Raw genomic sequence first — 12,969 nt, forward strand, 5'->3', positions numbered from 1 at the left:
TAGCTAGCTTTGAGATATGTGAATGTATAAGAAAGGAGAATAAAGTTTACACTTTTTAGTTCTCAGATTAATACAATTTTAATGGAGAAGTCATAGGCTCATAATAGAGAAGAAACTCAACCAAAAATAGCTACAGCTTAGATTTTCATTATGAAATTACCATGATGAAAATGAAAGTTTACACTAATACTGAAAAACAGATTTTTGTCTGAAGCTCTGGTCACCTGACCAATCAGCTAGGGAAGACCAATTACTTCTCACGGTTTTTCGCATCTTTCCAATCAACATACACTACACAGAGGCCTTAACTGAAAATCTAAACTGTGAAACTATTTCCGTCATAAATAGCAACACATCCAACTCTTGTAACCACAGTCTAAGCCTGTTTGCTTCTAGCTGGCAGTAGACCTTTTTAAGCTACTTCTGTCATCTCTGTATAACAGAGACTGTATTAATTTTTAGCAGAGATTAAATTATATTCCATAGTTTTTTCAGCATTATCTGTCCTTGATGACAAAAAGCAGATTCCAGACTGATGACATGTCTGTTAGAGCCTCGTATGTTTGTCAAAGGTTTTAAAACACGGAAGTTGCACACTTTCAGACTTTCTTCCATGTCATACCATCACAGAATAATTCAGGTTGGAAGGGACCTCTGGAGTTCATCAGGTCCAGCCCCTGCTCAGGGCACGTACAGCTGAGATCTGAACACCTCCAAGGATGGGCATCCCACAGCCTCTCTGGGCATGCTTTCCAGCATTTGACCATGCATATGGTGAAATCTTTTTCCTAATATGTAATTTATATTGCTCGTGTTCTAATTTGTTCCAGTCACTTGTTTGTCCCCTCACTGTGCTCCTTTGAGAATGAGCCTGGCTCCATCCTTTCTCTACCTTTCTATTATATTCTTGTAGACAGAAACAGGGCCTCTTGTCCTCCCCCTCTATGTCCTGTGCTCTTGGTGGTCTTTCCCTGGCCTCACCCTAGTATGTCAGTGCCTCCCTTGTACTGGGGAGCCCAAAACTTGACACGGTACTCCAGAGGTGATCTCCCAAATGCTGAATACAAGGGAATAATTACTCTTCTCAACTGCACTCTCACTAGTAAGGTGCAGGGTGCAGTTGGTCGCCTCTGTCACTAGGACACCCTGCTGACTTAGTGTCAGCTGAGGTCAGGTTGACCTTAGTGTCAGCCAGGACACCCAGTCTCTTTCTGCAAAGCTCCTTTGTGTTGACCTCCAGGCTGTGTGGTTGAATGGGTTTATTCCATCCCAGATGCAGCACTTTGCATGTGCCTTGTATTGAACCTTGTGAGTTTCCCATCAGTCCATTTCTTCAGCCTGTTGCTGTCTGAAACAGCAGCTCTGTGCTCCACTGTGACAACTGTACCTCCCTAGTTTGGTTTTCTGTCTGAAAACCTGTTGATTGTGCAGCCTGTCCCATTGCTAATGTGACCCAAGGTCACTAATAAGGATTTTAAACAGTAGTGGTACTAATATCAGTCCCTGAGAGATGCCGCTAGGAATTTGCTCTATGCTGATGTTTCTAAGTTGATCACAACACGTTGCTCCCCCATGGACTTCAATCCCACTGCTTTTCCACTCACCAGTGACCACTTATCTGTATCTCACCAACAAAGACTGTGTCAAAGGCCTTGATCAATTCAAGGTATGCAGCAGTGTTCTCCCATTTTCCACAGTATAGCTGGATATTCATGATGTGCCTTTTGTAAAACCAGTCACTTTCTTCTCCTTCGTGTACTTTGAAATGGTTTCAAGGAGGACTGCTTCATAATCTTCGCAGGAGATCTATAAAGACTGCAAACAGTTTTAAAGAATAAATTGCTATACACCAAATTCTCTCTTTCATATAAAATTAGGCATTGTAGTGCACGTTTTTAAGTGGGAAAAGGGAACACATGAACAGATGTTTCTAACACAACACCTGTAGTTTTTCAGCCCTTGAAAGAGGAACATACAGTTGAACAATTTTTCAATAGAATATACTATAAATTTTACATATTATCTTCCAAACTTACCTTTGTCCAATGCTGTAAAAAATTAATGTTGCACACTGCAAATAGTATCTTGGTACAAAAACTTCTAAAAACTTCCTTCTAGTGGTCAGTCTCTTGGGTTTCACAGCCATGTGAAGCACATACAGGTAAAACTCTCTCCCTGTATGTGGCAGGAGCAATAGCTAGGCTGGCTTTTCAGGGCTGTTATTTAAGTGAAGAAGCCAGCAGGGGTCATGGGTCATTGAGATGTAGAAACATCAAATCTCAACAGTATAGAAGATCTCAAGGCCAAAGCATTAAATATGTTCATACAAAGGGCCGGTGTATATTAAATGCACGTATGGAGAGAGCAGTACTTTCTACGTGCTGCCTGCAGTTATCCTACTTCGTACTAGCAGGAGATGGTTTTCATACCTTGGAAGTCACCAGGAGCTTCACCACTGACATCAGTGTCAATTAAGTCAATGCTTATTCCTGTCTCTTCCTTATTTCTTTATTACCAACAATGCAGCATATACTTTTCAGATATGAAGCATCCAGAAGTAAGATTTTACAACTGGGGACTTACAATTCTGTATGACCGCAGTTAGATGGCAACAAGACACTTTTGTTCCTTCATAATATGCTACTATAAGAGAGTCAGCACTATACTCTCAATGCCAGATCCCGAGCTGCTGTTTACAAGTAATGCTGTATGGGTTTCAGGAGATTACAGCAGTATGCACACCCTGAAAATGTCACTGTGTTTAATGCTATTAGACTGATTTCTATTTGGTCAGAATCTCCTACTGCCTGTTCCTCCACTAGATGGCAAGGTGACTCTGCTCTATTAACAAGTGGGAGCAAATCTGCTCTCCCGAGTCCCTTGAGGTACCAAACCAGGGAAGTACAGGGCAGAAATTACAGGTCATTAAATCTCTACATGGAAGCTCTAATTCAGCAACAAAATTACCTCTGTGCTGTGTAGTTTAATCTTTAAGCATCCAAACTGATTCTTTTGTGAGTTTTCTATGGTTAAAGGAGAGACTTTTTGCGTAGTGCAGGCTGTCCTTCTGTTATTCCACTAAGGTAGATTACCTAGTGTAAAAATCACCAATTTTCTTTAAAAGCATGTTTTTGAAAATTTAGATTGTTTGTAAGTCACATATGACAGAATCACAGAATGGTTGAGGTTGGCAGACGTGGAGGTTATCTAGTCCAAGCCCCATGCTCAGGCAGGGCCACCTAGAGCCAGTTTCCCAGAACCGTGTCCAGGCAGCTTTTTAATACCTCCAAGGATGAAAACTCCACAACTTCTCTGGCAACCTGTGCCTGTATTGGGTCACCCTCACCGTAAAAAGTGTTTCCTGATGTTCAGAGGGCACCTCCTGCGTTTCAGTCTGTGCCAGTCACCTCTGGTCTTGTCACTGGGCATCACTGAGCAGAGCCTCACTCCATCTTCTTTGCACCCTCCCTTCACATGGGAGCCTTCTCTTCTTCAGGCTGAAGAGTCCCAGCTCTCTCAGCTCTTCTTTGTAGGAGAGATGCTCCAGTCCCTTCCCTAAATTCAAGGCCTTTTGCTGGACTCTTTCTAGTATGTTTGTGTCTCTGCTGAGCAGCCCAGAACTGAATATGGGGCTTCAGGTGTGGCCTCAGTGGTGCTGATGTTGTAATGATGTTGTAAAAGCACTCCACAGTTCTTTTTGTGCTTTCTCTTTACAAATGTGATAACATCTGTAGAAAAACATTCATTTTAATGCATATGTCAGATTTCTTTACTAAATACCAAGGAATAAGAAAAGAAGTGACAACTTTGGCATTTTTTGGTAATTGTTACAGTCACATACTTACCCCCTGGTTCTGTAAAAGTTCTATGCCACACTCAGAAATTGCCCCTTTTTTTTTCTGTCAAGGCCATACTGTTCACTGCTGGTAAACTGCAATAAGAGTTGTCAGGTTTTGCTTGATACTGTTCTCATTTTTTTCTGGGTTGACCATGAGGTCAAGAGTCACTCGGTGAGTTTTGTTTTTACCATCATAAATACATGCCTGGCTACCAGAAGTCAATGAGATATCATTATGTTTCAGAGTAATTTGGTTCATTGCTGATGCTGTGCACTTCCTCTTATCCCTTTCCAGCTTCAAAATTTTTCCTAGACTTTTTGTTTCCAAGATACTCAGTTATCATTCTTTCCTCCTTGTTAAGTGCCGAGGACTCAAACTCTATTAAAAATTGACCTTGTGATAATCTTGGAAGTGAATATTCTGTCTTGCTCAGAAGCTGCTGTGAAAAATCTTTGTAGTGTAAAGCAACAGGCTTTCCTGGCTTTACACATGCCTTAGTATTAATATTCTTTCTGTGGGAAGAAATGGTACTGTAGGAATAAACCAAGTCCCTTACATCGGCATGAATCCATTTTGTGGAGCTTCCACGGAGTTAGTAAGGTTTATCTAGAGGGATCTTTAAGAACAGGACCCAATTCTGCATACAATCTGAGGCAATAATAAAATGCAACGTTAGATGTTGTATAGTTGTGGTGAAGTAAGTGATGACTGCATGAATGCTTGAAAATATAACTCATTAGTGAAAATCTTTTTAGTTTGTCATAAATCTTTTAATTTAATGTTGAAAAAAAATCTATACAGATATCGCGTACACATTTTTCTTACTCCATATAGCCATCCATAAGTCTGAAGATCCACATTCAATAAAAACTTACAGTAAAAGGAAAGGCCTTGTCTGTTCTGTAAGCCTGGACTTGGTAACATTAGGTGTTCTGCATCTAATTTTCACTTTTTAAGTCCATTCTGTAGCAAGCCTGAAGCTCAATTCCAAGCCTTGTCCAACAGTAAGAAAATTCCTGGTTTTAAGAAGCTATAAAGTTGAAGTTTGCAAGGATTTCTGTACTAGAACATATTTTGTTCATACTCCCCTGAACTAGGAGATTTGGCTCTGACCTTTGCACTGCAGGGTATTCCCTATCAGAAGAAAGTATAACTAGGCATAAGGTCGGGGCAGGGGAAAAAAAAGTGGATACTGCCTGTTATAAAGATGCAGTCTCTCCTTTCAGTAGCTTAAAAGAATGCCATCAGTGTACAAAAAAACGCCCTGAATTTTAAAATGTTATTTCCATCTGGAGATAATAACAGTAATGTCATGGTGTGTTATACCCAAAAGATTTAAAATTTCTCCTTTGTGCAAGATTCATTTCTATATATGTGTGTGTGTGTGTGTGTGCAAAATATTAAAAAATGCATATAAATATATATCAGTGTATACTTTTCCCTTAACACTACTTTTTTTTTTTTTTTTTGTGCTGTATTCACATCAGTCTCAAAAGATCCTTTACTGATGCATCCATACTAAGGAAAAATAAAATCTCATGGTATGAGTATTTCTATTGAATCAAAAAGGAATAAGTGGTGGAAAAAAATAACAAAAGCATATTATACTTTCTAGTTGCAGAATACACATTATACTTTCTAGTCAAATAATACAGAAGGCATTTATGTTTGATCAACTGCATTAGAATGGTAAAGCAAACCTGCAGGGCATTCGGCTATTCAGAATCATAACTTTCAGGTATATGTACTACTATATATAGAAAGAGTATAGGTACATTTTGTTTCCTGTGACACGCAAATTCTGCACACAGCCTAGAATGATTTATTTGCAGAACTCCCATACCTATAAAAACTTCTCTCAATTCCCCAGACCTCTTCCATCACTTCAGCATATCATTACTCAGCTGAAGGACTGGGAAAATTTCAGAATTACAGCCAGACTTCCAGACGGTAAGTTCGTGTTCCTACTGGAAGGAAAAAGAGCTGCAGGCACGTGTCCATCCTGGTAGCGTAGCAATATTTTCATAGACTGATCACCCGGCATTAGCTGAGTATGAGGACTTGAGCATCACTGGCATGTGGTACCTCACCTGTTTCCAGAACCTAGAATTGGATGACTGTGGGTGCACAGTGTGCTGCTCTTTCCATTTGATGGTACCTTGCTGCTTAATAAGAAACCGAAGTGATTCCTGAAGTTTCTCATAAGTCCCAATGGCCTCCATTTCCAGCAGGATCACCTTTGTGTCATTCTGAATGAGGGCATTGTACAGAGCAATGTGTTGGTCATAGGCATGTTCTTTACAGTTAATCAGCTGCTGTGTTAGAAGGATGATCAGCCGTCTGCTCTTCTGCATCCTCTTCTCAATTGCACTGGCTGTATCTAGGAATGTACAAGAAAATTGTGAGACCCTGGCATTTCTTTTATAAACTCTTTTGTGTTTAAGCACTTCATTTTCTCCAGCAACAGCTTCTGTCTCACTTCAGTCTGGCCCAGTTTATCCATTATAAAAAGAGCTTAAAAAGAACCCCAAAAAACAACAACAAAAACAAAACAAAAGAAAAACAACAACAAAAAAAAACACAAACAAACAAACAAAAAAACAAAACAAACAAACAAAAAAAAAACAAATAAAAAAAAAACCCACACCAAAACCCTCCAGAAAAACAAACAAAGCTTTCCTTTCCTTTCAAATGTTTTCTTTGGTTGAAAGATTAATATTTTTACTGCTCTTAACAATTGTTAAGAATTTCTAATCCAACAACCCAGGGCCAAGTTCAGTAGACCTGGAGTGCATCAAATTCGTGCTTGGTCAATAATGTCCATGTAAGGAATCATGTTCTAACAAGTTTGGTGTTTTACAGACTGATCCTGAAATACTTACCTAGGAAAATTAGTCATGTGGAGACTTTTGGGTGACCTGCTTCTAAGAGGCTTACTTACCAGCAGGGGAGTGCTGGTTCTCCTGAGCTATAGCATGCCAATTTACACGCTAACCCATGCATTGGGTTGGCATCTGCCCCGCAGGGGTGGATCCTGACTCAGAGGGCATCTCTATGTCAGCACGACTAAAAGTGTTTTTCTTTTCCACCACTGTGTTATGGAGAGCTGATCAACCTCAACCAGAACTACGATGTGGGAGGTGTTGAACCTCGGAAACTCAAGAGCCAGCACACTATGGGAGAAACTTCTGGGACAGCTTGGAAAGCTCCACACCAAGGCTCCAGGAGCTGCTTTTCTCAGTGACCTGCAGTGATGTCTACGGGAGGAAGACTGCCGATGAATGTCTGTCCAGAGAAATGCTCAACCCAGTTAGAAGAGATTCCTGTGGTCTGTAGAATGAAAGCTGGAGTTATTTTGCTGGGAGTATGTGGTGTTGGGGTAAAAGAAAGGAGGTGCGAGCCAAACTAAGAAAATTCAATGTAACAATTATTTGATTTGCCGATGTCACCAACCAGCCATGTAGGCATCCTCTTTTCCTTTGCTGGGGGCTGCCAGCCCATTTCAAGGGTCTTCTCGGTCTCAGAGAGGCCCAGCTTCTTCAGCTCATGTGTGAGGAAGAGGACACTTTCAATGACTTCCCTGTCCTATTTCTTGGCTCTGAGAATATGCTGTGAAAACAATTTGCCTTTCTGTGGTCACCAATTCAAACAACTTTCATTTTCTTCTTTTTTTCATTAAATTTTCCTGGTGTTTGGAGAACAGATCCTTTGGAAGGTGAGAAAAATTAAGGTAAGCAGCTACTGTCGTATGTTTAGTTCCCATAATAACAACAGTTTTTAAAAAAACATCTTTCTCAGTTTTGAGGTGCGGTCCATTGTGCTCAGGATTGAAAGACCATTGGGCCTGGGGATGCATTCACTTCTCCATTTGGGTTTCTGATGACATACTGGTGGCAAGAGGAAAAATGGGTCTGCAGGCTGCATACTTTAATCGAGGGATTCATTGCAAATTGTTTTGTGAATGTTAGAAGTTTATAAGAGTTCAGAAAGTGACAGAAAATATTGTGAAAGCAAAATCCATCCTCAGCTGTTGCACACAAAAATTCAAGCATCTGAAGTCCACATGCTGCTGGGAGAGTACATTAGTGGAAGTATTTCTTAAATTCTTTTTCAATTCTTTGCCCATTGCCACAGCTGAAAATAGGACACTTGGCTACACAGAACATTGCTCCAGTGAAGTTTGATCATTCCTCTGTAATTCGCTCATGTTTTTGTGTATTTCAGATACAGCAGCTCCAGCAGTGCTTGGTTAGATCCTGCAGCAAGGAGTGCAGCTGGCAGGACAATGAGACCGTGAGAAGAATGGAGCAGGTGACGTTGGTGAAAACTCTTGGTTTGCTGGGTAATACTTGCATTTGCAACTCCTCAGGCAACTGTTAGGTCATAGAAACTACCATTAATCAGTAAGACCAAGGAAACAAAAAGAATGCCAGTTTAGGGAAGCACTATGGCAGTCCAACAGCTAGTCGGTGCTGTTTATCACTTGAATCATTTTTTCTACTGGAAGAACACAAGTTTCAAGTAAACAAAGCCTTTCTCTGCAACCAAGAGTCATAAGCATGTCCTGAAATAACAATTCCATTATATATCCTCGATGCATTTTTTTTTTCTGGAAATATGTGGAGTTTTATAGTGAAAAATATAATTCATCAAATGCTGTGATATGTGTTCAGGAAGGATCACAATAACTCAAAGTGGAATTTCCTGTTTTACTCTGTTTAGCCTATTTCAATTGTAAGGGTTTGGATTTGGAAACCTGGTAATTAAAGGCTCGAGATCAGAAGATAAACAAGAGTGGGGAGTATATGGGTAAAGTCCATCTGCCTGGAAGCAAAGAACTTTTAAGTGTTACCAGTGGCAGGCAGACTCAGATTAGCTTTTCCACACAAGTGAAAGCATTTTGGGGCAGGAAAGTGGACAAGGAAGAGAAAAGCAAAAGGCTGGAAAAGTAGGCAGGAAGGGAAAAAGAAGGACAAGGGTCAACACTCGGGGCATCTTTAGAGTTTTGATTAAATCAGACTGAACAATTCAAACAAAAGTTACTCACTGTCCAAGGCTGTCTTGGTGAGTCTTCTGTCTGGCATTCCTGGGTTACAGACATCCATTCATGCTTTTGTACAGTTAAAATGATTTTGCTTTCATCCGTCTTATTATAGCCCTGGTTAGTCCCACAGTCTTCACCTCAGTTACATGCCATGCTCAGTTTTCTTCAGGCTTGCCATCCATAAGGCACAGTTTGAGAGTAGTGTCCCGTAACAAAATGTTGTACTGTCCTTAATCATGTGAAGAGGTAGCATAAGTTTTTGTCATTGATAGTTTTGTGAGCTACTGTTAGTTCCTTGTTCTGGATCTGGGAATGGTCTGGCTCAGCAACTCCTGCAGCTTTTTTTACATTCTTGTTGCAGTGTCTCTTCCCAAGGCCAGGCAGCACCTTTGCTACTCTCCAGAAGAGAAGGACATCAAAGATCTCAGCCCAGCTCTGGGCAGATGAATGACACCCGGCCCAATGCAGATGATTTCAGAAATAGGTAACAGAAAATGTGCCAGCTTTGGCTTCATGCCAGCTTACTGACAGGGAGAGAAGATCAGGTCTACCAAATAACCAGAGCACAAGATAGACAAGTCAGCTCTGGAGGAAAGCAGATAGCACCTAGATGACAGCAATCATAGAGATAGTGTAGAGGTGTCCATATGGAAATTAGCACAGGTTAATTAACATGATTCCATTCTGGAAGACAAGCAGGAATAAAGAATATCAATTCTCTCCTGAATTAGTGCTGGGAATTGTGTGAAATGAAAGTAGGTTATGTCAGTGAACAGAAGTTGAACTTCCTGTGACTCTAACACTCTTGCAACAGGTTGAAAAACCCTGAGTGATAACAGCAAGGTTAATTCCTCAGCTTAGCTTGTGGTTTTCTTCTCTTCCGTGTCTTGTAGACCTGCTCACACACGGTTGGGTTGTGGCTTTGCCCGGATAATGGCTGTGCAGGGTTACACTACCCAAAGAGCAGGTGTGTCTTTAAAAGATTCACGCCTGGGGTCACATTTCCCGCACGACCCAAGAAGATGATGAACAATCTGTGCCCCCCCACCCTGTAGCTTGTTTTTCTTAGCACACTGGCAAGCACAGGGTGCCACGGTCCCACCCTGCCTGAAAGAGCAGACACTCAGCTGCTGAGGAGATGAGCAGCAAGCTCAGGAACATAAAGGGACCTTCTATACCCCTAGAAGGGATAGAACCACGATTTGCTCAAGCTTGACAAGTCATTCTGTGCATTATCTGATCTGAATCTTACCTTCTCCGGGATATATATCTCTCCCATAAATACACAGTTTATATCCACATTTATTTTCTAGAATATCTGGCATGATTTGGTAAACAAAATATTCCACAAAGTTAGCTTCATTGGTGTGGTTTTTGGGGTAGATAACATACGCATCATATATCTTCCCATCTGTAAGGCAAAACAAGAGGAAAGTGTATTATGTTAACATGAATTAGAGCTGTCTATTGCAAAAGCTAGAAGAGAGATAAGAATATCTGTCTTTGAAATACATCTAAGTAGAAGTTCCTGCTAATCTGAATAATGTATATGATTGGGTGCATGTTTGGAAGTTAGAGAGTGTGCACATCTGGTAGTTTTCATGCTCAGTTGTTATGTCCTGTGTGTTGGTAACTTTGGTGAACCTGTCCTTTCTATTGTGAAGGCTGTATCCCGAAGCATAGAGAGTAAGAATTCAATTGATCAATGCACACGAGCATGAAATAGAGATGAAACTCAGCACTTATTTCAGTGATACAATAGCCTGTTAACAGCCTTTGTCTTTCAGGACAAGACATGCCAGTTAAATTCTTCCACCTTGAAGAAATTACTTGTCATTCCCACATCATACTTCTGAGTGAAAAGCTCTGTTATTTGGGAAGTAGTCTTACAGTCAGAACTAAGTATAAAGTCAAATATTTATTTTCTTCATTTCTCTCAAATATGTTTTTTATTACAGCATTTTTTTACTAATCCCAAATGTTTCATTTCTTTTTTTCCAGTGGAGATGATCATATACTTTCTTTTGTTACTATCTGAGGTTTTTGTCCAGAACATCCTTACAATAAAAAACAAATAGTCATTTCCAGAGTCTGATTCATTTCACCATAAAATATACTTAAATGGAAACTTCCCTAAAAAGCATACTTCTTTCCTTTTTAAAGGGAACATAAGTAACTAGATCAGCTGTAGATATCTACCATGCAGACAACTGTGGTAAAAGTCAGCTTCAGATTTCAAAAATGTAAATTCAGGTGCCTACATGAAAGCTAGGTGTCTAAACTCCTGCTACAGTCAGTGGTGAGCTGGCCATTACAGATAGTGAATTCTAGAGTGATTCGCATTACTCTCATGTAAATGCCAGGGGCACAGCTGAATTGCCTAAACAGAGACATCTAGTGCAATTTGAGACTTCCTATGGTATCCTGCCTGATCTCCAGACCCCGCTCCAAAAGTCTGCAACATCCCGCAGATCTGTGTTATGTGTCCATTTCTTTGGCCATCCTAAATGACTCTAAATGCCCACGTTTAGACCACTGGTGCAAGATCCCAGTGCCCGGTTTAGCTCTGTTAATTTCATTAATGAGGAGCTGGATTTGCTCACCTAAAAACACGCACTACGTGGTGCTGTTAGGCACTGCCTGCCCTCCAGATGCCACTGCAGAGGGGTTCAGGTCTCCCTCGAGTCCTGTGGGAGCTCCAACGGCACTCGCTGCTTACAGTTAGACAGCTGAACCCAGCCCGACGTCTCCAGGTTTCATGTCTGTGATGAGAACTTGCATGTGTGCACCTTCATTGCATGCAACTAAATTTAGATGACTTCATCTTGAGCTGAAGCACCCCCCTAAAGTTGGATGGGATGTATTCCCCCCAAGAGTGTCTTGCATGATGTTGGTACCTTTCTCTTTGGCTTATAAAAACTGTAGTGCTCTAACACATGCCTGTTAACATATTAGCCAGCAAGATGGTTCCTCTCCTTTAGAGAGCACATAATAAGTACAGTTAATAACACTGTAAATGGGATTTTCACTGTCATTCAATGTTTCATGGCAAACACCTTTGTTAAAAAAAAATATGAAACCAGGACTGAAACACTCTTTTGTGTAATACATCACTACAGAACCCAGGAGGCAAGGGAATGTAAAGCATTGCCAGAGCTATGTGTGCCCCCTTTTACCTGTATGATTTCAGAAGGCATGAGAAAGCAAAGGATCAGGCTCAGGTGTCATATGAGTTAGTAAGCAACTATCAATCAAGTCAATTTCCATAAGATTTGCCTTTTTTTTTTTTTTTAATTTCTTGATCAATTCTTACTCACCATCCTTGACTGAGTAGGGCTGAAATATCTCCCGATATAGTAGGACGATATCAACTCGGAAGGACTCATAAAGTGTAACAGAGACTGCTATTGCAACTAGCAGAACTAGAGATCCTACAATCAAGAGGACGTTAGGAAGAGCCACTGCAAAGAAGAGGAATATATTGTTAGCCATAGAGAAGTTAAGCCATGGGCTGAAGCCTCAGCCCCTCATATGCTTACTTCTGTTGCAGCTTTAAGGAACTCACAAGAGAGATGGCAAAGATTTTTCCTTCTGTGTAGCCAACACAGACCCCTAAACTAGAAGCATACTAAGCAATATATAGTTAATATTTACTTCCATTGAATCCAGACCCACCTACATTAAATACCACAGCAGATTATGATGTTTAAGTATTTTGTATAATTTAAAAACTATTAATAACACAACCAGGAACAACATTCAAGCATTTTTCAAGGCAGCTAAGCCCATGCATGACAACTGTAAGTGTCCACAAAAGGACAAGAGGAGGCTTCTGTCATCATTGCCCAAACAGGTTACAGAGAAACATGTGCAAATAATAAAATCTGCAAGATAAGAACAAAGTACACAGAACAAGCAGGAAAACAGAACATGCCCTGGTCACAAAAACAAAATAAACTATGCTGGAGGCAGATGATGCTCTCCCCTGACTTTTCCTTTGAAAAGGGTCAAGGAACATAAAATAGCAATGACAAATAAGGAAAATTGGGAAAGAAAGGAGCCACCCACTTTAGTTCCAGCTTCCCT

General features: G+C 40.5%; 1 protein-coding gene across 5 annotated transcripts in view; it reads right to left on the reverse strand.

The window, feature by feature from the left end:
* Positions 1-4,587: 4,587 nt before the first annotated feature.
* The window catches only part of IL1RL1 (interleukin 1 receptor like 1), a 47,513-nt gene continuing 39,131 nt past the window's right edge, over positions 4,588-12,969 (reverse strand). For all 5 annotated transcript variants that reach the window (XM_032997076.2, XM_032997073.2, XM_032997075.2 and 2 more), the window contains exons 11-13: positions 12,201-12,344; positions 10,136-10,294; positions 4,588-6,219 (exon numbers count right to left, since the gene is read on the reverse strand). In XM_032997076.2, the coding sequence (XP_032852967.1) occupies positions 5,873-6,219; positions 10,136-10,294; positions 12,201-12,344 (650 nt within the window). In that variant the 3' untranslated portion in view covers positions 4,588-5,872. The remainder of the gene's footprint in view (positions 6,220-10,135; positions 10,295-12,200; positions 12,345-12,969) is intronic.

This window comes from Tyto alba, unplaced genomic scaffold (assembly GCF_018691265.1).
Source record: "Tyto alba isolate M040663 unplaced genomic scaffold, T.alba_DEE_v4.0 Super-Scaffold_45, whole genome shotgun sequence".
Taxonomy (NCBI): domain Eukaryota; kingdom Metazoa; phylum Chordata; class Aves; order Strigiformes; family Tytonidae; genus Tyto; species Tyto alba.